At 48.0% G+C, this 24,815-nt stretch overlaps 1 protein-coding gene across 1 annotated transcript in view; it reads left to right on the forward strand.

The window, feature by feature from the left end:
• Positions 1-24,815, forward strand: part of LOC8053971 (sal-like protein 3) — a 171,367-nt gene that overhangs the window by 141,338 nt on the left and 5,214 nt on the right. The window contains exons 2-7 of the mRNA XM_042290816.1: positions 3,217-3,388; positions 12,359-12,581; positions 15,718-16,128; positions 17,433-17,561; positions 18,891-19,376; positions 22,293-23,063. Of these exons, the coding sequence (XP_042146750.1) occupies positions 3,217-3,388; positions 12,359-12,581; positions 15,718-16,128; positions 17,433-17,561; positions 18,891-19,376; positions 22,293-23,063 (2,192 nt within the window). The remainder of the gene's footprint in view (positions 1-3,216; positions 3,389-12,358; positions 12,582-15,717; positions 16,129-17,432; positions 17,562-18,890; positions 19,377-22,292; positions 23,064-24,815) is intronic.

Here is a 24,815-nt window from a genome sequence, read left to right on the forward strand (position 1 = left end):
AACCGCCTTGCGCTGAATTTTTTTTTTTTTTTTGCCCCCGTGGATTTTTTTTCCTCTCATTTCTGTTTGCGGCCAGAGGTTTTATAATCTATTGTTTTTTTTCTATATTATTTTATGGGGGGAAGGGTGGTTGGGGGGTTGGGGGGGGAGAGAAACTGGCTAGAAGAGGATTGTTTGCGCGTTTTTAGAAGCCTTCCCGGGGGGAAAAAGTTCGATATAGCCAAGAGATTGTTCGTTATAAAAAGTTATAAAAATGCACGTAAAAGTTTTAAATACATTTTTATTTCAATTTTTTTGTGAGTTCGATATCGACAATAATTTGCTGTACGTGGGTTCGTTCTAAACGGGTTTCACTGTATACATCTCGACGGATAACTAGGGTTCGGCGACCCATAATTTAGTATTAAACTAAAAAAAGAAAACTGCCAATTTTTTTCTTTTTTTTTTTGGAGGAGGGGGTGGGAGGGCACTTTGTACACTTCAAGGTATCTAGTGCATTTACTTTCCTGGAAAGCGCGATATGAGAGCTAATCGCTTGCGATAAACGGTGAAAGCTCTGCAAATAACGAAGCTTAAAATATGCTTAAACATGAAAAACAGTAATCAGTCTGCGCTGTGACAGCGAGCTTGACGTCTCACGTGCTCACATCATGCTGAGTGTCAAAACAAAGCCCTTTTTTTTTATAGTTATATTTTGCCCAGCTCTCTCAGCAAATTGCGGCGATTCGCTCTCCCGAGTGCTTTGCGGAAAAGTGGACAAACCGGATTACGTAGAGTGTGTGCTTGACGATATTCCGAATGATATCTCATTAAGGGCCAGTTCACCGGTTCATAGAACATCCCCCGGGCCGTCTATCAACGCCATAAACTCGATGCGTTCCAGCTCCGTATGTATGAGACGGCGGGACAAGCGCGGCTTCGTTGCCCGGGAATGGAGGCAAAAAGAAAGAAAGAAAAGAAGATGGCAGTGGATTGTTGCTGCTCCGTTATGCCCGGCACGACCCTCGCTAACGGCGCGCAGAGCCGGAGAGTAGTCGGTACAACCCGTTACCTTTTTCCATCCACCGCTCCCGGCCGCCCGTTGCTCCAGGAACCGGGGGGGCTTACTAACCATTGCATGAAGCGCGTCGTAAGAACGGCACGCGTGAAATATTGAATGGCACCGCCGCGCGCACCTAGCCTTCTCACCGACACCCGCGCCGAGGGGTGGCGAGAGAAGCAGAAAACACACAAACAGGGGGTACGGAACGCTAGGAAGGGCCGGCGCCTGCCTCCACCCAGCACCAACCGCCAATCTCGCGGATGGATCATTTGGTCCGCGTGCGCTGCCGGCTCCGTATACAGGAGTGGGATGTTCCACCCCTTTCTCTCCTTCCTTTCTGGCTCGGCACGGAGCACCGTTAGAAACGCGAGAGGGAGTTCCGCGGCCGGTGTTTGTGTGTGTTCGCCGGTGGAGCCGACTGGATACACCTGCCCTCCCCCGTGCGTCCCACGGGTTTTTCCGCGTCTGCGCAGTAATTGAGATGATTTTCTCCTTCCGAATCGAGTTAGACCCGTTACGTCGAGCGCGCGCGGAAACGGTCTCTCTGATGAGCGTAGCGGACGAGTTTCCTCTTTTTGCGCAGACCGTGGTCCGCGTTAGGCTGCGGTTGATTTCGGTGTCGCGGTGTTCCTTCGCGCTTCGCGTCTTTACCACTCGTCGCCCGAAAATCTTGTCCGTTGGCGTATGTATACCTGCCGGTGGCCTCCTTTACCACGTGGATGCGGGTCGACGGAAGTTCTCACTGGCTCGGAGACGTTAGGCGGAATGATGCCACTACACTGCGGGGTGTTTCTCATCAACTGGCGCTCGCTTTCGTCGATTTCTCTCGTTTCAGCTCCTTCTTCTATCGTCGCGTTTTTTTCCCCCTTTATTGCCGCTTTTTTTTCTTTTTCTTTTTCTTCCTTTTTCGTTCGAGGCTGCTCTTATCCGGCCCTTGCGTAATTCTAAAACCACGGACACAATGCTAATGCATCGTACAAAAGACAGTCAGCAAAACCTACCTGAGGCCAAAGTCTTCCTCGTATAACGGTCCCGACAAAAAACTGTCTGCAGGCATGCTCGAAGCAAATGAAGCAAGTGTGCTTCGAACATGCTTGCGTGAACAACACATCTTTTGTATGAGCTGTAAACAGCGTGACTGCGGCATAAAAAAAAAAATTATATTGTCGGTTATTCAAGACCCACACGTCGGCTTCAGTGTATACGCGTGTGTTTATTCCGTTTAATATTTTTTGTACGTGTGTTTGTTTTACTCTTGTTGTCGAATGTGTACTATGGTATAAACATTCGAGGTGAAATTAGCAACGAGAGAGATGGAGAGATTCACGGAGACGTATGGACAAACAAAAACACTTAAACGCATATAGGGTGCCAGGCAGAGAGACTGAATAGGAGACAGGAAGCACACATTTACGAAGAGTGGTGGTTTGGGTTATAATTATAATGCAATTAAATGCAAAGGTGCAATCGAGCTGGACAAGAATGACGAAAGTAATCCCTGGAGTAGGGGAACAAGAGGGACAAAGGACAAACATAAATTTCCAAACACAGCTAGGTGACTGGTGAGCGACCGAAAAAATCCACCTGGTCCGGGTATCGAACCCGGGACCTCTCCATTACAAGTGGAGCGCTCTACCAACTGAGCTAACCAGGGGTTAGACGTCAGTAGAGCAAACGGGTTTTATCAGCTGCCACCAGTCGGACACCAACAAGGGTGAAGCTTGCAATTTAAGGTTATAATTATAATGCAATTAAATGCAAAGGTGCAAGCGAGCTGGACAAGAATGACGAAAGTAATCCCTGAGTGCGCAGCAAGGATGAGGACAAGAGGGGAAAACAAGGACACAACACAATAGCCTCGTTGTGTCCTTGTTCTCCGTTTTTGTCCTCGTCCTTGCTGCGCACAAGATTGCATAAGACACACATTTACGTAGGCATAGATTAATAAAGGTGCATATCAACTTATACAGAGATAGCAAAGTCAGGAAAGCGATATAACCCGCAGTTCTCACCTAGTCAGTGACCGTATATGAACCCTCAGCACTCTCTCGCGTATTCGCTACAGGCGAACTCTCACTTCGTTCAGTTAGCAGAGGCTGAAAAAAATAGAAGGTCCCGCTAATTACCGAGGGAATCATTGCCTGTCCTTAACTTGTGTCGCTTCCTGCGTGCAGGTCCTGGCGGCAGCAGTACCGGCGGTGAAGAAGAGAGCAGTGACGACGAGAACGTCTGCGTCCGGTGCCGGGCCGAGCTGCCCGGCGTCGATCAGCTGACCGCGCACAAGCCGCGTTGGTGCGCTCCCTGCGCCGACCGCCGCGCCATGGGCCTGCCGGCCATCCAGACCAGGTGCACAGAACACGCGCCGCCGCTGTACAGCGCTCGTGCATGCCGGAGTGGGGCGGAAAGTACGACGGTGTGAACGCGCCACGTATACAAACAGATAGTGACTCCGCGTTATGACTCGGCTCGCCGAGAGACTTGCATAAATGCTCACTACAACGTCACGGTATCACCAAACGCAAAAAAAAAGGAAAAAAAGAAAAAAGCTTTTGTGTTAAAAGAAGAAAGAAAAGGGGGTGTTTTTTTTGGGGGGGGGGGGGGGGGGGTGGAAGAGGGAGGGAGGCAGTTTTCACTTTTAACGGGCACGCACCAGACTCCAGAGTAACATGGCCCTACAAAACCGTGTCGTCGGTGCTTTTCCTTTCTGTCTCCTCTTTCCAAAGTTTATTACTTAAAAATAATGTAATGAGTGAAAGAGGCAAGTTTCAACTCCTGTCCAATCGGCCAATCTAAATAAAAGAAAATTGTTGAAGATACGTCTAGACTATAGACTAAACGCGCCACGCAGAGGACTGAACGTCCCCGAGGAACGCTACTAAACTGACTATAGTAAAACCGTTCACTGGTGCTCTCACTTTAACTTTAATAATAATATCGTCTGGCCGGAAGCAATATCGTCTGGTCGGAAGCATAATCACCATCGATCGCGTTAGGTGACCTTACGCTGTTTTGCCGTTTCAAGTACATCCGTTCATATATGTCGAACGCCAGGCCAAATGACCTTGGAGACATCAACTTTCTATGCGCTTGGTGTGTCTAAATCTAGGAAAGCTCTAATGGTCAGACGTTACGCGGCCTGCATCGTAACCATTCATAAACGGTACAAACAGTCGCTTGAAGTGTTTTTTTCATCATATCGAAATGTGATCCATTATGGACTACAAAGCCCCATTTTTATTAACGTAGCTTCTAAGCATTCTTGACTCATGCAAGTTTTTTCGCCTCCCTATGAATCCTATCACGACCGAGCACGCCGGTGATATGAAGGCGAACAAAATGCTAAAATTTACACCTATAGTTTTATAATACACATAATTAACTCAAAAGTGGTGTAAAACACTAGACAGATTTCCTATAATTTTCTCTGCAGCATCATTGAGGCACTACAAAGCCGTATGTAATTAATAAAGAGATTAACTGACGTGATTCTTGTTTACAAGACGGGATCGCGAGCTAATCAGTAATTCGCACCTCATTTTTCTTCCTCTCACAAGTGCTGCGTTCGTTTAAAGCATGGACCTCACTGAAACATTTTTTTTGGGCTCACAAAATAACTTTTTTTTGGGACATCAGTCTAGATCTCGTAAGTCATGCGTGTGCGAAATACAGTTCACAGCATTTTATGCGGCCTTTTATTCATGTTTTGATTTCAATGTTCAAACTGACGCAATTTTCATTGACTTCTCTAAAACATTTCACCAACTAGCCCTACTACACGTTCTTCTACATTTGACAAAGCCCCTGTCAACATCTAATGAAACTTGGAGGACAACTCTGGTCGAAAATAAAACCGAAATAAATGACTGGTATCACTTCAGTAGCACGAAATATGATCACAGACGAAATATGAAGTCAAAGTGAAGCCGCGTACTTAATAAAACTGATTTTAAAGATACGACCAGCTGCTCTTTACCAGGCGGCGAGTGGGTTAGCTTTTAATTAAGGAACACTGCGCAGCAACCTCGTGACGTCACGTCGCGGCCGTATGGCTGATGATCAGTGTTGCCATTTCTCTAGCAGATTGTTTCGGTTTTGCCGTAGACGCCCTAAACCAGCTTTGACCCGTGATCTTCATAAAACTGTACACAATATTGCTAAAAAAAAAAAAATCTTGTAAAGGCATTGCTTTAGCTGAAAACAGTCGTAATACCAAGTTTTAGAATATTGACCGGAGTGATCCTTTAAGAATATTAGTAGTCATCTTTCAGCTGACCAACACATTTTTGAGTTTCTCATTAACGGCACACAATGCTCTTCTATTCACAGCGTAAAGCCTTCTACCTATACCGCGTTAGGAAAAGAAATCGTCGGTCATTTGAAAGAATCGCATAAATCGGTTTCTTAACATACCAATCTAATGTTTTGTACAGAGGCTGCCAAAAATGGTTCATTTCGTGCATGAAAATTTTAAGTAATGACCTTGCTTGAGTAAAGAGTAACAAATTAAGAACTTGAATTAGCTACCTACGGAAGCTGTGTGTTAACGAAATGCGTCTGATTGGCGCAACAGCCGACAGACAAGTACGTCGAAGCTGCTCTTTAGTGCTCTATTATTGCAAGCTCAGTACAGTTGCCGTCAATGACACGCCGACGTGCGTCACCGGCTACAACTGCACTATGCAGCACACCCTCCTGAAAGGACTTCCCGTAAAGCAACAAAAAGTATACTACCTTGTATTTTCGTTTCCAGGAGCTTCTGTTCCTCTCAGCACAGCCGCGCGTCTGTTGGTAACAACGCTGTACACTGTTAGAAAAACTCCTGTCAAAATATGGGACACATACATGCTAACCTTGTTGCCACAACATGTACTGTGTTACCGGACTACAGAACATGTTCCATACTTCTTTAGTACGGGACATGTTGTTGCTGTATGGGCAGCCACAACAAGTTCCATACACCATCATCACGGAACAAGTACTGTATGCTACAGGAAATGTACCATCGTGGCACACAGCAGCACATGTTCTGTTGCAAGCCATGCCAGAACATGTACCATTTTTACGAAGTACATTACATGTTCCAATGCGTCTAAAACGACACAGGTTACGTTTCTTGTACGTACGGAAAAAGTTCAGTCTTGTTTGTGATAGTACTCGCCCCATTTTATGTTACTGCCGCTATTCATGAGTACATCCGGGCTTTGTATGTCGCATGCCAAGCTCCTCCATGAAAAAGTTGATATGCGACATGCAAAACAGGGATGTCCTGGCAGTTTGCAGGCGCAACTTGATGCACGTCTTTGCAACATAAAATTACCTGCAATGCGCAAATGTTCCCCAAACTTGTATGTATGGAAAATTTGAACTGTCGTATCTAATGCGAGCACTATCCTGAAAACAGAACAATGAATCTGTGACATATATACTCAATAGAACAGCCAGGAATGCCATGAGAAAGTGTTCACATGCTACGTCAAGTTTAGAGAGCATTGCACATGTAGTGACGGGGAGAAAGGCAGATAAACATTTGTAAAAAAATCGTTATCAAACTAAGTTCACGCTTGGTCCTTTTGGTTCCAACCCATAGCAACGGACCCATTGCAAAGAAGACTGAACAGTTTGCTGCTTCAAAAATATTTACATTTATTTTTCTTTTAAATGACTGGAGCAGATACACAATAAAAAAAAAACACAGTTCATGCCGCAAATATTTTGGGGGGCAGCTCAGCCATAAAAAAAAGATCAAAGTGAGCAGTCTCCTAAAAAAATGTGACCAAAAATTATGCTGACATGCTACATCTCGAAAAGAACCATCTTGGCCTATACAACAAATTGTAATATTAACAATAGTAAAGAAAGATTAATCTAAACAAGCACCGAAGTTTCTTTCCACTTCTTTTGGAACTTCGAGAACTCTTGGAGGGCTCCCTGCGTCTTCAGATGCACCAGAGCAACTTTTCTTGACGACTGCCGGGACCCCTCCAGCGGGTTCATTGCCACAAGTCGCCTGAAAAAAAAAGATAACATAAATAATGGGTGGGATTTCTTAGAGGAGGATGTATAACAGAAGCTAAGGAGTTCCTGGCTCCTTCTTTAACTTCTCTATCGGTTAGTAATCCAATCTGGACAAATTCTAAACCTCGTATATAGTATACTTTCAAGCCGAAACACGCCCTTAATTTGGACAGTCCGTGCACACACCATGAGCCTACAAGTCTGATCCTTGCATCAAAACGAATTGTGATTGTACACACACAAAGAAAAAAAAAAAAACGATTCAGCTTACTGGCATCAGTTCTCTGTAATAACTGGACACATTTCGGATCTTGTGTCAGCACACAACGCTAAAACATTCTACAACCCGAGACGGAGGCTACAAAGAAGGACGAACACATCCGTCTCAATTGAAACGTATGTCTTCAAAGCCTCCATCTCGGTTTGTAGAATGTCATATTAACCAGCTCGCCTGTCTAGTAAAGTTGTACCCAACGATACTTCGGTTAAAAAAAGGAATTCACAGTACCAGTAAATGCAATATTACAAAAAAACTTGCCTGAACTGCTTAAGCAGAATATTCTGGTTATTATTAGAGGGAGGTTATCATTTGAGCCCGTTCTCGTTTCGCCCTTCTCAAAACAACCATTCTCAAAAAGATCTTCTCTCTTGGACCTGGCGCATTTGGTCCTTTCCCGTTTCGTCCTTCGCATTTCAACCCTCCTCATTTGAGTCCGTTCTCGTTTCGCCCTTTTCACCTGGCCCTTTTCAAAACAGCCATTCTCAAAAATATCTCGCTTTGACCCGTCGCACTTGACTCGTTCTATACGAAAATAGTTTTTTTTTTGGGGGGGGGGGGGGGGGGGGTTATATTAATAAGTACATTGATATATTTTGTGCGTGCGTGTGTGTGTGTGCCACGCTACAGGCATACTCTCTCTGCCAAGGATTTTAGCAGTGAGTCGAGATCGTCGCGAAAAGCTACTAGCTGACAATAAAACAGACCAAGTATTTATCGCAACCAGATCATATTCCGAAATGTCTCTCGACCTGGGACAATGCCACCACTTCTATATTGCAGTGTTTCTCAAATGGGGGTCGCGAAGGCATCTATAGGGGTCCGCGAAGCCATGTCTTATCAGTCAAGCACGACAATATTAGTTGTCTTTCTTCACGTCGTTAAGAAAGGTTCCAATTTTTGGGTGATTACTCTCGTGCGTGTGTCAATGAGATGAGTCTACACTAGCAATTAGTTATATCCATTTATTAAATCATTATCATGATAGCCTATACCTTTCTATTCCCCTCACCCCGAGCGGGGTCCTCCATCATCTCCGCCTTTCTACAAGGGGTCCGCGAAACATCAATGGTTGAGAACCACTGCTAATATGTATGCTATTTCTGTTCAAACAAAGTTTCCAAATTAAATGTTCATCGCTTTTTTTTTTTTCGTTTGCTTAGAGGAAGGGAAGGACGCGTCATTGCACGATTCTCAGTGCGCACCTCTACACATAACATATACCTAATGGTATGTTGGGGGCCCAAGCAAGGTAAGGCTCATCAACAAAGCCGCGAAGGCATAACAACGTTAGAAGCATGCCGAAGTAATGCCATTCGGTCGTAGGGCGAACGGGCAAAATGAGAATGGGCCCAGTTGCGAAAAACACGATTCGGATCTTATGAGAAGGTTCAAACGAGAAGGACCAAATGAGAATAGGACGAAATGTGCAGGGTTCAAATACGAATGGGACGTTTTGAGATACACCCATTATTAGAATGCTGAACAATCATGTCTTTTGGTTCATATTACTTATTCTAACTGATAAGCATAGCCCGGTCACAGGTATATTCGTGTGCCCCTGCAGAACAAGGGCTCATGTATTTGAAGCCGATCGATACTAAGGCGGATTAAAATATAAGTTGCATGCTCCGTAGGATGCACAAGTTCTAGTATTGGTTCTATATGACAATGTATCTGAATACCAGATTCATACTGATTCTTTCATTATATTGCAACATAATAATATGACTTACAGAGAAACGGTCCTCCCAAGCAGGTCACGCAGTTACTGCAGCACATCCAATTAATGTGAGCAACGAATATTTTTAAGCGAATTGTGAATAAGGGTGTCTAGAAAGCAGCACGTTAACATCAGGCCTTTGCCTTTCTAAGTTCAAAGTTTCAACAAAAACATGGTACAACATGTTCCAGGTTGCTGTTGAACGTGCCAAACAAACACAAATGCTAAAGCTAATATGCTGCTCTACAAAACATATTCCTTTCCGAATTGCTGCCGAAAGTTAGACACTTTGTTTAATGTAATTGACAATGCCTCAGCGAAAGTCTGACCAAGCTGAATGAAACCCTTAATATCTACATGGGAATACTGCAATACGTTTGAGGAATCGTTATGCGTCTGGTACACCGAGCGTTTTTTTTTTTTTTCTTACAGTTTTGTTTTAAAAAAAAAAAGCTATGAAAGCTACACTTATCCGATTTGTGCGAGTGAGTTATACGCCCAGGGGGCATTTGGGGGTGGTTCATCTTCGCGATAAGTCGGCTAATTAATTAAAATTCGTTAATTAACTTTTTAATTACTGAAAATAGTCATATGGTTCCAATTAGAAATTTGCTGAGCGTCGTCCAAAACCCCTAAATCAGTAATTTTAATGGCAGAGCGAAGCTCTGCCACTATGGCCAGGATTGGGGTCGTCCAATCAAAGAACATCAAGGCGCGTCGTGCGTACAGCCACTTCCGGTTGAGCTGCACGACGTCGTGCATGTAGCATTACTCTACATAAAAAGGGCCTCCTCAGGCCATAAGCGGGAGTTCACTCTGAGCATGCGCAGCGTTCAGAGAGCTCCGATGTGGCGTCCAGTGAATACCACCTATTACAATAAAGGTTTCAACTCGACCGGGGTAATTTCGAAGTAAATTCGTTTATCAGAAGCTCAAGTTATTTAGAAAATATCAGTCCTGAAAACATGGCATTAATTTAGTACGCAAAACGCCCGGAGCATCCGCGGCACGCACACGAGTATTACCACGACGATGATTGATTACTGGCTCAGCGCGGATAAGTTTACTGGGTGACTCAAAATATCGGGCGATAATGCGCTACTATTCCTAAGATGCAAAAGCCTGCACTATTTCTCTGCATCAAGCAGGTGCCATCCTTATTTCACCGCATATTTAGCAAGCTGCCAAGATCGCTCACACGGTCGAGTAGCAGAGGAACATCGCCGCAAGGTACGAAGTCAGAGTGTCACTATCTGCCCCTTTCAGGCTCAAAGGATTATGCAGGAAGGTCAACAATGAAGTGGACGAGACTAACAGCAAGGCACTGTGTCAAGTGAAACATAGGAGCAAATTTGTTGAATGTGTCGAAGGTGTGGTATACAAAATACCACTGTCGTGTGGAAGATCCTACGTCGGGCAGACTGGGAGATGCCTTAACGAGAGACTAAAGGCCTGTTCCCACATGCAGCGGAGCGCTACAAGCATAGCGCTTACCTCGCGCTAAGCGCGTGCTGATGGGAGCGTTCACCAGCTTTGTATCGCACCGTCAAAACTGTTGCTCATGGCAGACGATAAGTAGCTGACGGCACGTGAGGAGCGCTACATCAGCGCTTCGCTGCATGTGAGAACCGGCCTTAAGGGAGCACAACCATGCATGCGGACAACTGCGAGCACCTGGCAACCTTGCAGCGCATTGTTCAAAATGCAACTGCAAAGCTCTCCTTGACACTACTTCCATCTTGGCCAGATCAAAGGACAGAACAAAGCGTGAAATAATCGAGGCTTTTCACATGGCCTCGGGTAGACACGGAGCGTGCGTCAGTGAGCCATCACTAGCTTTGCGACAAGAAGAAATAGATCTACTCAATAAGATACCAAACTTGTCGGAGCAAACATCAGGCCCCAGGTAAACGCTACAAAAACACACCATCCAGTTCGTATATCAAAGAGGCAGCTAGAGCAAACACCATCAAGTTCAGAAGCCAACAAATTCAAGACATCAACCATTCGTTTTCTTAGCCGCAATTTTGGAAATACGGGTCGGGGGAGAAAAAAGAGAAAGAAGTTAAACAGTTGTTAGTCTGCGCCAATTCATGCATGTTTTTGTCTGTCTTTCTGCATTAACTTTATTTCTCCAGTTTTTTTCCGCGTAACTACGCCCAGCGCAGCATACCATCAATACTAAGTAGGGTGGGGCAGTATGCCGCCCCGAATCAGGAACTATAAAAGGCCTAGTGCAGCTGGGAAGACGAGACGCTACACGCTGGGCATCCCGAACTTGGGATATACGACACCCTTAGAGATAGTAAAATAACACTGCGTTAGGAACAACTTAACGTATACGTACCTTGGAAAACAAAGCCGTCTGCGCACCGCTGAACGCCTCTGACGACGCGATAACAACGCCGAACTCGCCTTCCGAACGGGCAGCAGCACTCCGCAGCTCGCGGGCCCACGCCGGCCGGCAGCGGCTTGCGCATGCGCGGGTGAGAGATGTCTTCCTGCGCGCGGCGTAACACGGCTCACGGGCACTGTACTTCCGCGGTCTGATAGAGTTCCATAAAAATTGCTGGATATCCGGCACTTTTGGGCGCGTTCAATTCGCTTATACCAGTTGAACCGACTATAAACTGTAGTCTTGTAAGGGTTTTTTTATTTATACGGATAAGCTCATACTTATTGCCTAAATAGCACATTTCAATGCATATGGTACAGTTCCCATTTTTGAAAGCAAACAGCACATTGTATGCATTTCTAGAAAACGGGACATGTTCTATTCGGTTTTTCCACGTAGATTGATGGAATTTTCTAACAGTGTAGGACGGGAGCAGAAATCTCTCCAAAAAGCAAAAAGTCACAATCTTTTTTTTTTTTTTAGTATATCTTTTTGCATGCGGATAACAATACTCTACAATCTTCCGACAACTTCGCGCACGCATCGGGACGTTATCAGGTATCGTTATGGAACTCCAAAAACAATTTACTAAAGCTCTTCAATGTATTCACCGTGCAGAAACCGCGCCTCTCTGTTTGATTCAATCCAAGATCTAACCTTGTCCAATTTCGATTTCCCCTCGACTTCCTTCTTTCTCCCTTTATTGTTTGCTTTTAGTCGCATTTTAGTTAGTCTCATTGTCCCACGTGCAAGCAGAATGCAGCTTTCGCGGGCCAGCGAAATTCGTTCGTATTACCTCGATCGCAAATCAATGTATTGTTTAGGTATGTAGATTCGCCGAAAGCACTCGGGAGTTTCCTGTTTCGTCCCTCGGTTCCCGTGTTTACCCTTACCATGCATCCGCAGCATTCGCGGCCAGTGCGTGGGCGCGGACGACCCCCGCGCCGAGGGCATGGCCGACGACGACTCCCCGGGCAGCGTGTCCCTGGGGCCCTTGCCGCCGACGCACGTGGCCCTCGAGGCCCTCCAGAGCACCAAAGTGGCCGTGGCGCAGTTCGCCTACGGCACGGGGGCGCCCGCAGAGCTGGCCGCACTGCACGAGGCGCTGCTCGCCTTGCAGCAACAACAGGTGCGTGCACCCTACCTACCGGGAGAAAAAAATGAAAGCCGTTTACGACGCCCTGTAACACCAAATTAGAGCGCAGCTCTTGAGGAGGAGGAGGGGAAGGTACGGAGTGAAGGCTATGCTCCTCCTCTTCTCCTGCTCGCCTCCCATTTAGGGGAAAATTTTCCGCTAAATTTAGCAGTGAAATTTTTTCCGCTAGATCAAGCGAGGAAATTTCTCCCCTAAATTTAGCAGCGACATTTTTTCCGCTAGATTTAAGGGGGAAATTTTTCCGCAAGATTTAGCGGGGAACCTTTTTCTGTTAGAGTTATCAGGGAAAATTTTCCGCTAAATTTAGCGGGGAAATTTACCCATAATGCACCGCGCGGTTACGCCGACACCGACGCCGCTCAAGCCAGAAACGGGCGCCGAAGAACTGCACTCTAAAAGCAGAGGCAATGGATTCGGAGTCTAGTCTTTTTCAATTTTTTTATCAAAAGATATTTGACGAGGTCGGTCAACACCGTCTCGTTACAAAGCCTTAAGCCTAAGCCAGACTTCTCATACATCCTACAAAAGACAGTGTTCGCTACAGGCACGATGACATAATTATCTGCGGAAGAAGCGCACCTCATACAGTGTCTGCATGGATACTGTCGTTTGTATGGCGTATTAAGGCCCGTTCGCACACTTGCGCTTGACTACGACCGACTGAGACAAGACCGGTTTCGATGCATCTTGTGATGGCTTACGATCAGCTAGACAGCAATACAGCCAGTCGTAGGCCTTCACAAGAGGCTTCAAAACCTATCTTGTCTCAGTCGGTAGCAAAGTCAAGCGCAGGTGTGTGAACGAGCCCCTAGCAGTGTGAACGCGGCCTTACTGTTCCCGATCCACAGCACCAAACGTGACGGTAGTTGTGTCGACATTGCTGGCTATTGAACGGGTCAACGAGGTCAGGCAAGTATGGCTACTAACATCAGAGAGAGAAAGAAAATTGGTAGCGACCTTTCTTCAAAGTCCTATAATGCATGTAAGGCATCATAGAGAATTGGTGTTTCGCGTTACTTATATTTTCCCGCGAAGTTTAGCGGGGAAACTGAACGGTTGTATAGATCACGTGACGTCAGGCCACGTGACGTTGATTTCCCCCGCTAAATTTAGCGGGAAACTGAATTGGCATGTGAGTCACAAGACGTGAATTTTCCCGCGCGCATAACTGATTCGGTGTATAGGTCACGTGACTTCAATTTTCCCTCTAAATTTAGCGGGGAAACTGAGGTGATGTTTTGACCACAAGACGTGAATTTTCCCTCTAAATTTAGCGAGGAAACTGAGTTGTCGTATAGCTCAGGTGCCGCCAATTTCCTCAAGGTGTATAGGTCAAGTCCCGTCAACGGGACGCCTCTTTCCTCGCGACATTTAGCGAACAATGCACAGACGGACAGACGGACGGACAATATTTTGGGATTGGGGGCGTAGCGTTAAAAAAACAAAACAAAAAAAATTATTCTTTAAAAAGTACGAATCTACAGCCGCGCTGCTCGTTATCAAACCATTAGCGTGACGACTTGGGGGAAAGTGAGCAGGCCTTCTAGTAGGTGGTGCTGGGCCAGCTGGCTTGTGGAAACTTTTCAATAGTCGAAAACATGTCCACTTTGAACGTCTGATAATGGCATCTCCTAGATTGGACTGAGACGCTTACCTTTTTTAAGTAATTAGGTTTATTAACGGCATGGATGTACCGACCATGTTCAGACGTTGTAGCTCATGTTTGCAAGGAAGAGCTGGCGTACAGAGCTCGCGCTTTTAGAGCGTTGATTCATGTTACACTCGACGCTGCAAGGCATTGGCATAAATAACTGAAGTTGGGTCAGACGCTGGTACGCACATTTGGGTAAGATCAGACATGTACGCAACGCGTTACCAGTAACAAGTTCCTTCTACCTACTTACTTTTTTCGGTAACGAGTAACCTATTTAGTTACTTTTTAGAAAAGAAACTAATAATGTACTTAGTCACCTTTAAGTCCAAGTAACAAGTAACGGTCACTTTGTTACTTTTGAGCAGTAACGTGTACAACACCGCTCAAACAGAGTCGTTTTAATTTTAGCCTGAGCATGCCTCTATTACAACCAAGGCAGATGGGCAACAAAAGAAAACAACAATAATACAGCAAGGTTAGTCGCTGAACACGTCAGTCGAACTCTACAGCTGGGAATATCCTTCATCCAGTGAACACAATAAGGTTCCTCGGTTGAACCTTGTAGAATCGTGTACAAAACCGAATGCAAACCCGGAGGTTGCCAATACGGGAAAGCACAGGTTCCATTGTCAACTTGGAACATTAGAAGCAAGGAGGACAAAACCGGAGAGGGGAATCCCAGATTCACCAGCTCTTCCTGAAGCTCAACACTGCCGTTCCTTCGACTCGCGTCAGTAGAACGACTCTTCAGCGTCGCCGGAGATGTATTCTCAAGGAAGCGGGGAAACATAACACGAGGCAGCTACTGGTTAAGTGGAACGACTTCTCAAAAAAAAAAATAAAATAAAAATAAATACATAAACCATGAAACAAAAGCAGTTGTTTATTTGGCCCTCAAAGTAACTAGAAAATTAACTCGATACCTTTGAGGTCAAGCAACGCGTTCCTTTTGAGAATACGTAACAAGTAACGTATTTAGTTACTTTTTAAGCTAGTAACGAGTAACGATTTTTATTAACTTTTATTTGGTATCGTGTGCATGTCTGGGTAAGACGCAGTGAAAGTGAGTGTTGCAGTACCCACTTATTCTGGCAAGAGTGCCCCGCCTCTGCCTTTTCAACCTGAATGAACACCTGTATGCGGTCGTGTAATCACAACTGCGCGATGCATGTTAAGGCTGATTCAGACAGTTAAGTTTGAGTGTGACTGACTTTGTTACAACTTCTAGCATCCTACTACAACACGTTACGCATACTTCGGTTGCCATAGTAACCGTCTCGTTGTAAGCGCTCATGAGTGCTGCACTCTAGATTATTCGCCCACACCTTAGAACCAATGTCCTTATATCTTAGGGTAAGATCTACCTCTCGCGGCGTAAACGTTCAGAATGTCCCATTTGGCGCTCTCATTGGAAGTGAGCGCGGCACTCATGTTGGCGGGTGTATACCGTCCCAGGTGGTGCAGCTGCACATCATCCAGCAGCTACAGGCGTACGTGGGTGCGTCGCCGGCGCCGCTGCCGGTGAACCTGAGCCGCCCGGACGCCGAGGCCCCGCCGCCGTCGCCTCGGGCGCCCAGATCGGGCCCAAGCCCGGAGTGCCGGGCAGAGCCGCTGCTCGCTGGAGTGCGGGAGACGCCGCCGCCGCCCAACACCCGACCCAAGGAGTCCGCGCCGCAGCCGGACGGGGTGGACCGCCTGGCGCTGCCGCCGGCCGAGTCGTCGGCGGAGCCGCTGGCCGAACCCCTGGCCCAGCCCAAGGTCGAGCCGCTCGCGGCCGGCCTCGTCACGCCCCCGACGGCGCCGCCGCCCCCCGACGAGCCCAACACGCTGGAGCTGCTGCAACGGCACACGGAGAAGGCGCTCCAGGCACGCAACCCTCGCTGCTCACGCGAGCTCTCGGAAGACCGTGCCAGTGATTCACATGCCCTTCCAACACCGACATAACGCACTCTCAAGCCGAGTCAAATCCCCAGAATTTCTTTCCCTATGCACACACACTTGTTGTGTATACCCCCCGGAGCCCCTCCCAGTAATGTGCAACACCACTAACGCCGCTAACGGCGCTGTTTCATGTATAGCAATATAGCGTCTTTCCCATGGAATTTCAATTATTCGAAATATTACGGCACCTAGGTCTCATGTATAGATGGCGCTTCCAATCGCCTATCTTTGCAACAAATCCGACAAATTTTATAAAAAAAAAAAAAAAAAAAAAAAAAAGGCAGACACATTTATTGAGTTTTTACACAGCGGCTTCTCCGACTCTACGTCTACCCGTTAGGTTCTTCGAGCGATCTGTTTGGTTTCCTTCCAAAGTCAGCAACGCGCATATCTAAATTGCTTCGATTTGTTCCGAGGGAAGATTGTCTCATCATGTAGCGAAACTATTTCAGACAAGATGATCTAAGGACTGTGTTTTTACTCCTTCTAGGTCATTTATTTGTCCGCCTTAGCGCTTCTTTTATAGCCAAGTGGCAATGCGTAAACTTCATTTAGCGAGTTGCAGGTAGTAGTGTGCTGTATTACTCAACCGCTCTCCCGCCTTCCTGAGCATAAAGTCAGGTATAGGGCCGCATCTTAGGGTCGCACGGTGTGCGGCTCTTCAACTTTTCGACCTTGCTACACACATGAACGCCGTCTCTGTACGATTCGTTACGTCAAAGCTTGCTCAGGCGCGTGTGTGCTTGGGGGTAACCGACTGCACCGCGATCGCTCGTATCCGCTTACGACGACAGAAAACACCGACACACTAGCGCCATCTATCAGAGAGCCCGGAAACATATCCGATCTGCATATAACTATTCTGATGGTTTGACACCATTTGTGAGGTCAAGTGTAAGAACAATCCGCGGAAAATGGTCTCTTACAACATTACCAGAAATCTTTTAAGTTCGCGGTGAAGGAATGATTCGTAAAATTCACACAGAACGAGGGGGTCCCAGGGCTACACCAGAAATGGCGCCAGTGTATCCTGAACGAGTGAGTTCCAGGGCCACACCGCAGATGGCGCCAGTGTATTCTCTCGTCGTAGGTGGACACAAGCGGTTGTAACGCGCTCGGTCGCAGTCGGACGCAAATGCCCGAAGCAGGCTTGAGTCGCTCGCCGCGTGTTCTGCCAGACGTTCGTGTCGGAGCGTTCACGGTGGCCCTTGGGCGTCTGTGTCCGGCAGGAAACCATGAGCGGTGGCTCGTTCCTGCTCAACGGGCTGGGCTCGCCGGACTCGTCGCGGCTACGCAGGAAAGGCGACGCCCGGCCGGACGAGGCCTACCTGCGCCACAGGTGCCGCTTCTGCGGAAAGGTGGGCTCGCCCTCCCCTCCCTCTCTCCGAGAGAAACGCTGTATATATAGGTGGCGCAAGCCGCCGCCCGATTAAAAGGGCTCGGCTGCATGCATTCGTTCGTCCACCCAGCGTTCTTTTCGTCTGCCATTTTTGTACGGGGGAAGGGGGGCGGTTATTTCCAGGTTGTAGTTATTGTGACCGGTTCAGCAGTCGCCATATGAAGGCCGTGATCATAGAAAAATACGCCGCATGTAAAATAAAAGAAAGAAAAGTTTATTTTGTCGTAAAGTGAAGCTGGGATGTGGCGCAGCGTCTTACAGATTATGATTTGTAGCGTCGGCGGCGTTGACTTCTACGAAACCTTTTTTGGTTGTAGTTTTTAGGACATCAGTACAAGTTCACTGTGTTGACGAGGGCCTGGTACGAACATCCAGACAGGCAGTACCTTCGAAGAGTCGTCTATTTTTGCCCCAGTTATATCCGTCTGATAGAAAATAAAAGATGAAGTCGCCCCGATAGGCCCGTTGGGACGTCTTCTGGAATTAGTATGATCCAAATCCTTTAAATGGCATGTATCTATGGAAAATTCGAATACTGACTGACGGTAGCAGAGACAGTCCTAGATTAAAGGCGCACTTGAAGCTTTTTTTTTTTCTTCTTCACCAGCAAGGACATTCTTTACGTGCTCTAAAAGGCGTGAAGGAGCAGGAAGACAAATTGCGGTGTGTTGCGTCATATTAAACTGGACAACGCCCTGCTTTCCCCAAAAAATATTTTCTATCGTGCCTGTTGGTTTTTAAAACTTCTAAAGCACAACGTTTGATAAGAAGAAGGCCATCTGATACTCTGAACCGTCCTCTTTATACACAACATTTTTCTTCCTTCGTTTTCAGAGGCGAGTGGCTACCACCTAGATCTTTAATGCGGCGTAACATAGGGTGTGTCAATGTAGGCGTAAAAGATTTGTGCTTGGCGCAAACCCGCACGTGAAAATCGGGATAGTGTAAATTCCGAATTAGTGCACACCTAATTGCGAAATTTCCACTGCGTGACGTGGTTAGCGCAAACAGGTCATCGGTGTTACTTTTTTATATTTTTATGACCACAGCCTACCTCCTAAAATCATATATTCCCATCGACGTTAGTAGAAAGTCCATCGTTCTTCTACGTTGAGTGACTCTTTTTAGCCTGAACGGCATCATGACAAAAACCAGGAACCACCTGTTCGCACTAACTATGCCGTTTCGACCGTTTGTGTATGCGTACACAAACGGCCGAGTATTAGGCAGCCGCTAAATAGATGTCTGAATGCGCATTTGACCGTATCCTTTCTGGCCCCGCATCCAGGTGTTCGGCAGTGACAGCGCCCTGCAGATCCACATTCGCTCGCACACGGGAGAGCGGCCCTTCAAGTGCAACGTGTGCGGCAATAGGTTCTCCACCAAGGGAAACCTGAAGGTGCACTTCCAGCGGCACCGGGCCAAGTACCCCCACGTGCGCATGAACCCCAACCCGGTTCCCGAGCACCTGGACAAGCACTTCCCGCCGCTCGAGCCCCCCGGGGACCGCAGCCCGACGTCGCCCTCGGCGCCGCCGCCGCCTTCCTCGTCGCCGCCGCCGGGGCCTCACTCGCTGGCCAGGGCCCTGGCTGTTGTCTCGTCTAGGGGCGACGAAGCGGCGGCAGGCTTCAGCGGGCTCTCCAACTCGCGGACCCGGAGCACCTCGCCCTGCCACGAAACGAGCGCCTCCAACGTGACCACGTCGGCGGGGTCTCCGGAACCCGACGACGACGCGGCGCTCAGTCTCAAGGCGGAGCCCGAGGACTACCCGGAGGTGAGGCCCAGCTTTGCCGAGTCCAGAGAGTCGGTCCGGAAAGAACAGAGCCGCGTCCCGAGGCGTGTCCTGTGACAGACACAACCGTTATAGTCAGAGTATGGCAGGACGTCTCTTTCAAACGCCCGGCCTCCTGCACGCGCTTCGTGCCTTCCGCCGTGCTTCGGCTGCCTGCGCGCTCTCGAAGGCAGGAGACGCCGAAGCGCTGCCGAAGGTAGGAAGCTCATGCTGGAGGCGGGAGAACTGAAACTCCTCCCGTTCTCATCCTATTAGTGGTTCTGGTGTCACTAGATCTTTGGAAAGTAGCGTCAAGCACCCCATTGTTGCCATTTTGGTTCACGAAGTCAGCAGTTTCTCCTTGGAATTTCCATTTTTAGTGAGCCGATCCAAATTCGCGGTGACAAGTTGCTTTCTAAAGATATTTATTTTATACACCCCGTTCATGTTATAGACACACCGGCAAACAAACGGACATCTTGGCATTGCCAACCCATACGGCGTCAGTGCTTGGCGGTATACAAACATATTTTTCCTGTCTTTAAAAATCTAAGAAGAAGAATATCATTATAAGAAATGCGTAGAGATCAACAGGATTGATAGGTTGATTACATACACTGTACCAAAGATGCTTATATTGGCGAGGGACGCTTACAGTACTATGATGCTACATAGCGATCTTGGAGCGACTGGTTCAGAACGACCCTTTCAAAGCTTCGAAGATTCGAATGGACCGAAATGACGATTGGAGGGGGAGTGGGGGGGGGGGGGGGGGGGGGGGGAGGGAGAGGGCAATGGCAGCAGAAACAACAGCCAATCGCCTTGCGAGGTTTTGGTCGTCTCTGGGTTAGCATCTGTTTGTGCCTGGCTAGCAGGCAGGGCATTGTGGCGCTCGCTACCTTACCAAGATCCAGTGCCTTTAGTTACCATTATATTTGTTGTCAGAAAGAAGTGCCGCTGAAAAGTTAAACTGTACGTTGTGAATGTTCATAGATGATTTAATTTCTCGATACTGGTTACAAGATGTAATGGAGCCATTTCACCAGGTACACATCGCGACACTGTTAGCGCGAACAGGACATCGGCGCATTTTCGCATTTTTCTTCTAAATAGTCTTACCGAGCACCAAATTTAATGGCTTACATTATAGAACTAAATTAACTCTTTCCGTAGCAATATTACCTTGGATGATATCCCTTGGTTTCAAAGAGAAAAAACTGGAAAAACCGGCAATCACTTGTTCGCGCTAACAGTGTCGCGCTCTGTACGTTAACACTTCTTATATGGGACCTTTAGCGAGCGACACTCAGAGGTGATTAGACGACCGCTCGCCGGCACGATGCCTGCACGCGTCGCCAACAGTCAGGCGTAGGGATCCCTGGGTTCTCTGGCGGGAGCTTTGGCTGCACACGCTCCAGGTCCGCTTTGTGCTTCCACACCCGACTGCTGATCCCCCAAGATAAGCGAGAAGCTGGTCGAAGCTCATAGAGAGAAAGCACTTGGAAGGGACTGCCTCCCTCATTCTAGAAGCACCAGGGAGAGAGCCCACATTTCCCTAAGAGTCTTGACTTCTTCACATAACGAAAAAGTTTAATCATTTAGCGAGAAATCAGCTGTCACACTCTGGCATAAGGAGGTTCCTTTCCAGCACCGATCCCCCAAGTACCGCAGTCGCGCCCGTCCTTTCGCGGAGACTATCCCGCTCCTCCGCTTACCCTCTGTGCAGCGGACCGTTGGAAGAAGCACTTTCTCCAGGGGCTCTGATACGGTGCTTTGAATTCGTCGGGCAACTTGTTTTCTGCACGTAAGCCCAGAGAAAAGCCTCCCTGGCGAAACATGACGACACATACACCCCCCATTTGTTATTCCCATAGCGTACCAGTCCCTGCATCGAGAAAGTTCAGCTGTTTTGCCACCACATTAGTGTTTATTCGTGCGAAATTTTACATAACATATACACTGGCGCGCTATTATGAAGGACTGTGAAGGTTACTTTCTTCTCTTCAACCATCATCATTACATTTTGTTCTTCTTCAATATTGGAGTGATACTTTTTTTAAGAAACAAATTCATCGCACAGAGGTAATTTCGTTCGTTCGTTCCACTTCCTATCTGAGCGGAGAGCGTGGCGTTTTGCTGGTCGATACAGGCGCGCAGTAGAAACGCCCCTTGTGGTGTCAACAAAAGTGAGTTGGTTCATTCTCTCTTCGGTCGATCCACGAGAAGTTCTCCTCTTCTACTTTTATTATTGGACAACAAGGGCACACCTCTGTTCAAGGCCCATCGATGTTTTTCTGTTCCTTAGGCTAAAGATATATTTAGTTGCATCAAGCGCCACCAGTGCGAACTGGAGAAAACATTAATTAATTTTAAGCCGTGAGATGCCGTCGAACAACTGGCCAAAGGTTGCTGTTTTCTCGCCTAAATGCGCGTCATCTCTCTACGTTGGAAACTCGTAAAAAGTGAAGGAAAGTACAATGGCCCGGTTGTATCCTCTTCGAAAGACACGCACGTATGGTGACGCTCCAGATTTTTCAGATTACTCGCATACGGCATAGCGTCGCCCACGGCCAACGTCTGTCACGTATCGCGTGCTTTTCTCGTGGCTTTACACGAACACATCCTCTGAAGGAACATCATCAGTTACTTAGCAGTCAAAGCTGGGCAGGACAATGTCTTGCGGAAGCTGGAAGCGTCCGCTCAGAAGGGATCCATCTACAGCTTGGGACACCCGAACGCCACTTAAAGGCAGACTAAGCGTTGGGCGGTCTAAACTTTCATACAAAAGATTCTAATTTTAAAATGTACAAGGAACAGAAAAAGTTGTCGGAGAAGGCGCCGAGACCGGTGAATTTCTTCTCGGTTGTCTGGTGCCTCAGCGGCGAAGCGAGCGAACCCCGTTTTCGGTTGGTGGCGCAGGAGGACCGCGGCTCGGACGAAGAGCACGACTCGGGCTCCTCGGCGGAGGACTACCCGGGCGGCTTCCTCGCCGGCGGGACGTCGTTCTCGGAGCCCGCGGTGCCCCTTCACGCCGACCCTGCCTTTTACCAGGACCTGCTGCCCAAGCCCGGAAGTAACGACAACTCGTGGGAGACTCTGATGGAAGTGACACGACCGTCGGAGACCTCCAAGCTTCAGCAGCTCGTGGACAACATTGAGCACAAGCTGAGCGACCCGAACCAGTGCGTCATCTGCCATCGGGTGCTGAGTTGCCGCAGCGCCTTGCAGATGCACTACCGGACCCACACGGGCGAGCGGCCCTTCCGCTGCAAGATCTGCGGACGTGCCTTCACCACCAAGGGCAACCTGAAGACGCACATGGGCGTGCACCGCGTCAAGCCGCCGCTCAGGGTGCTCCACAAGTGCCCCGTCTGCCACAAGCAGTTCACCAACTCGCTGGTGCTCCAGCAGCATGTCCGGATGCACGGCTCCGACGCGGCGGTTCCGCAGCACGGCCCGCCCCGGGACGCGTCGCCCGCCAAGACCGGCTCGCCGCAGCCGTGTGCTTCTCCGCCGGGGTCGCCACCGCCGCCGCCGCCGCCGCCGCCGCCGCAGTGTGACCCGCAGCGCGGGTCGGCGTCGCCACAGCCTGCACCGCACCACCCGCCGCAGCAGCAGCCCCTGCTGCGACCGCTGAGCCCCGAACGACCGCCGTCGGAACTCACGTCGCTGGCGGCGCTCGAGAATCAGGTGACGTGGACACGTCATGTAGAGATGCTTGCCCGCGGACGGTCATCCGCGCTGACGTCGCGAGGGACGCTGCACAGTCTCAGTTCCTTATTTGTGAGCGGAGTTCCATATGCCCCGTTAACTTGACGTCGTGGGAATCGTTAAACTATTCGCACTTTCCAGTGACTGGAGAGGTCGCATCTTTCGTCTGCCATCTTGCTAATCGGAAAATCAGTGGATGATTACTTCATGGAAGTTGTTCTGAACTGTATGTAAATTCGAGCAAACTCAGGTCGTGAAACTCGGAAGACGTGATACGTCGCGTATAAAGGGAAGACACGCTTTTCGTTTGAAGGTGGAGTGAGGTTCGACGCAGGAAACACGCCTTGCTGCTTAGGAATTCCAGGCGTCTCACAAATTCTTACGCTTTTGTGGCGTCTTACGTCTGCCCCGCGTAATATTTCATATTCCAGTAGTGCGCACATGCCCAATGAGTTGGCTACAACAGTGTTCGGCCATACAGTTGCGCAATATCTCCGATGCCTGTTGTGTCTAACGCCCCAACTGTACCAAAAAAAAAGCATGTCTCAAGTCCATTGCGCTGAAGATCCGAAACGCCTGCTGCGGCGGCACCTGGCAGTAGTGCAATCGAAATTCGGGAGGTCGCAACAACGTGACTGAAAAGGGCGCATAAAGCAAAAAATGAATGCGGACGTCACCATCGCTTACAAACAAGCACTTTATATATATGAAAGAAGGCAAGTGATCTTGAACTGGCCGAATATTCGACGAGGTAGAATAGCATGCCCCTTCAGCTTAGGCCAAGCGGGGTCCATAGAGTCTCCAAAAGGTGTGGTGATTTCCAAACACTGCTTGTGTTCATGGACGCGATTTTTTTCACTCTGGCATGCGTTTTTTTTTTTTTTTTTCGACTTCTGTCGTAGTATGATGGAAGGCACAACCCATGAATCCCGTCGCACAGTCCTTTCAATGAGCCTCGGTGAGCAAACCACGGTAACTTGTCCTTGCATGAGTTTGAACGCTATATGCTTACTACGGGTGAAGGTGAAGTGGGGGACGAAGAAACGTCAAGCTCTATCTGTGCAACTTTTCCGTTGGTCTCCTTTCGTCATTTGCTTAATAAAAATCATATTAATATTATTATTATGATATATGCGCGCGTTCGTTTACAACCGATGGTTAGACCGAGCTACAACTTATCGACTGCAAAAGAGCAACAGTCTGCGCTTCGGAGAATCGTTGGAGAAACTCACCGTTAGCAATGGACAGAGCTGCAGCTCTAACTGAACACAACGGACATTTCCACAGGCTCCTTCATCTATGTTGCCCGAGAATCCCTCAGAATACCAATCACTGGTCTAGATATAATCGACTTGACCAGTCAGAGTGAGTCAGGAAAAACATGTATTTATTTTTTTCAAAGGACCGTCTGCCTTGGCCGAGTTATCTTGAGCTCTGGCGGAACGTCCTTTAATCGTCATTAACCCGCATAAGCTGATCTTAGGCTTTGATGAGAGACGGAATGACTTAGACGCGTACCTTGAACGGTTTGAACACTTCGCCGTGGGATAAAACTGTTTGAATGCAAAGTGGGCCAATGCCCTCAGTATGTGCTCAGTAGGTGAGGCGTTGAAGGTCTTCAGCCGATTGTTCTCTGGAAACTCAATGCAGTATTAAAAGGCCAAACTAGCATTACTTCAGCGCTTTCGTTTTACGGTGGAGGACTACGGAGATAAGTTTCGCGAAAGTACG

Source organism: Ixodes scapularis, unplaced genomic scaffold (assembly GCF_016920785.2).
Source record: "Ixodes scapularis isolate PalLabHiFi unplaced genomic scaffold, ASM1692078v2 PGA_scaffold1__304_contigs__length_218370807, whole genome shotgun sequence".
NCBI lineage: Eukaryota > Metazoa > Arthropoda > Arachnida > Ixodida > Ixodidae > Ixodes > Ixodes scapularis.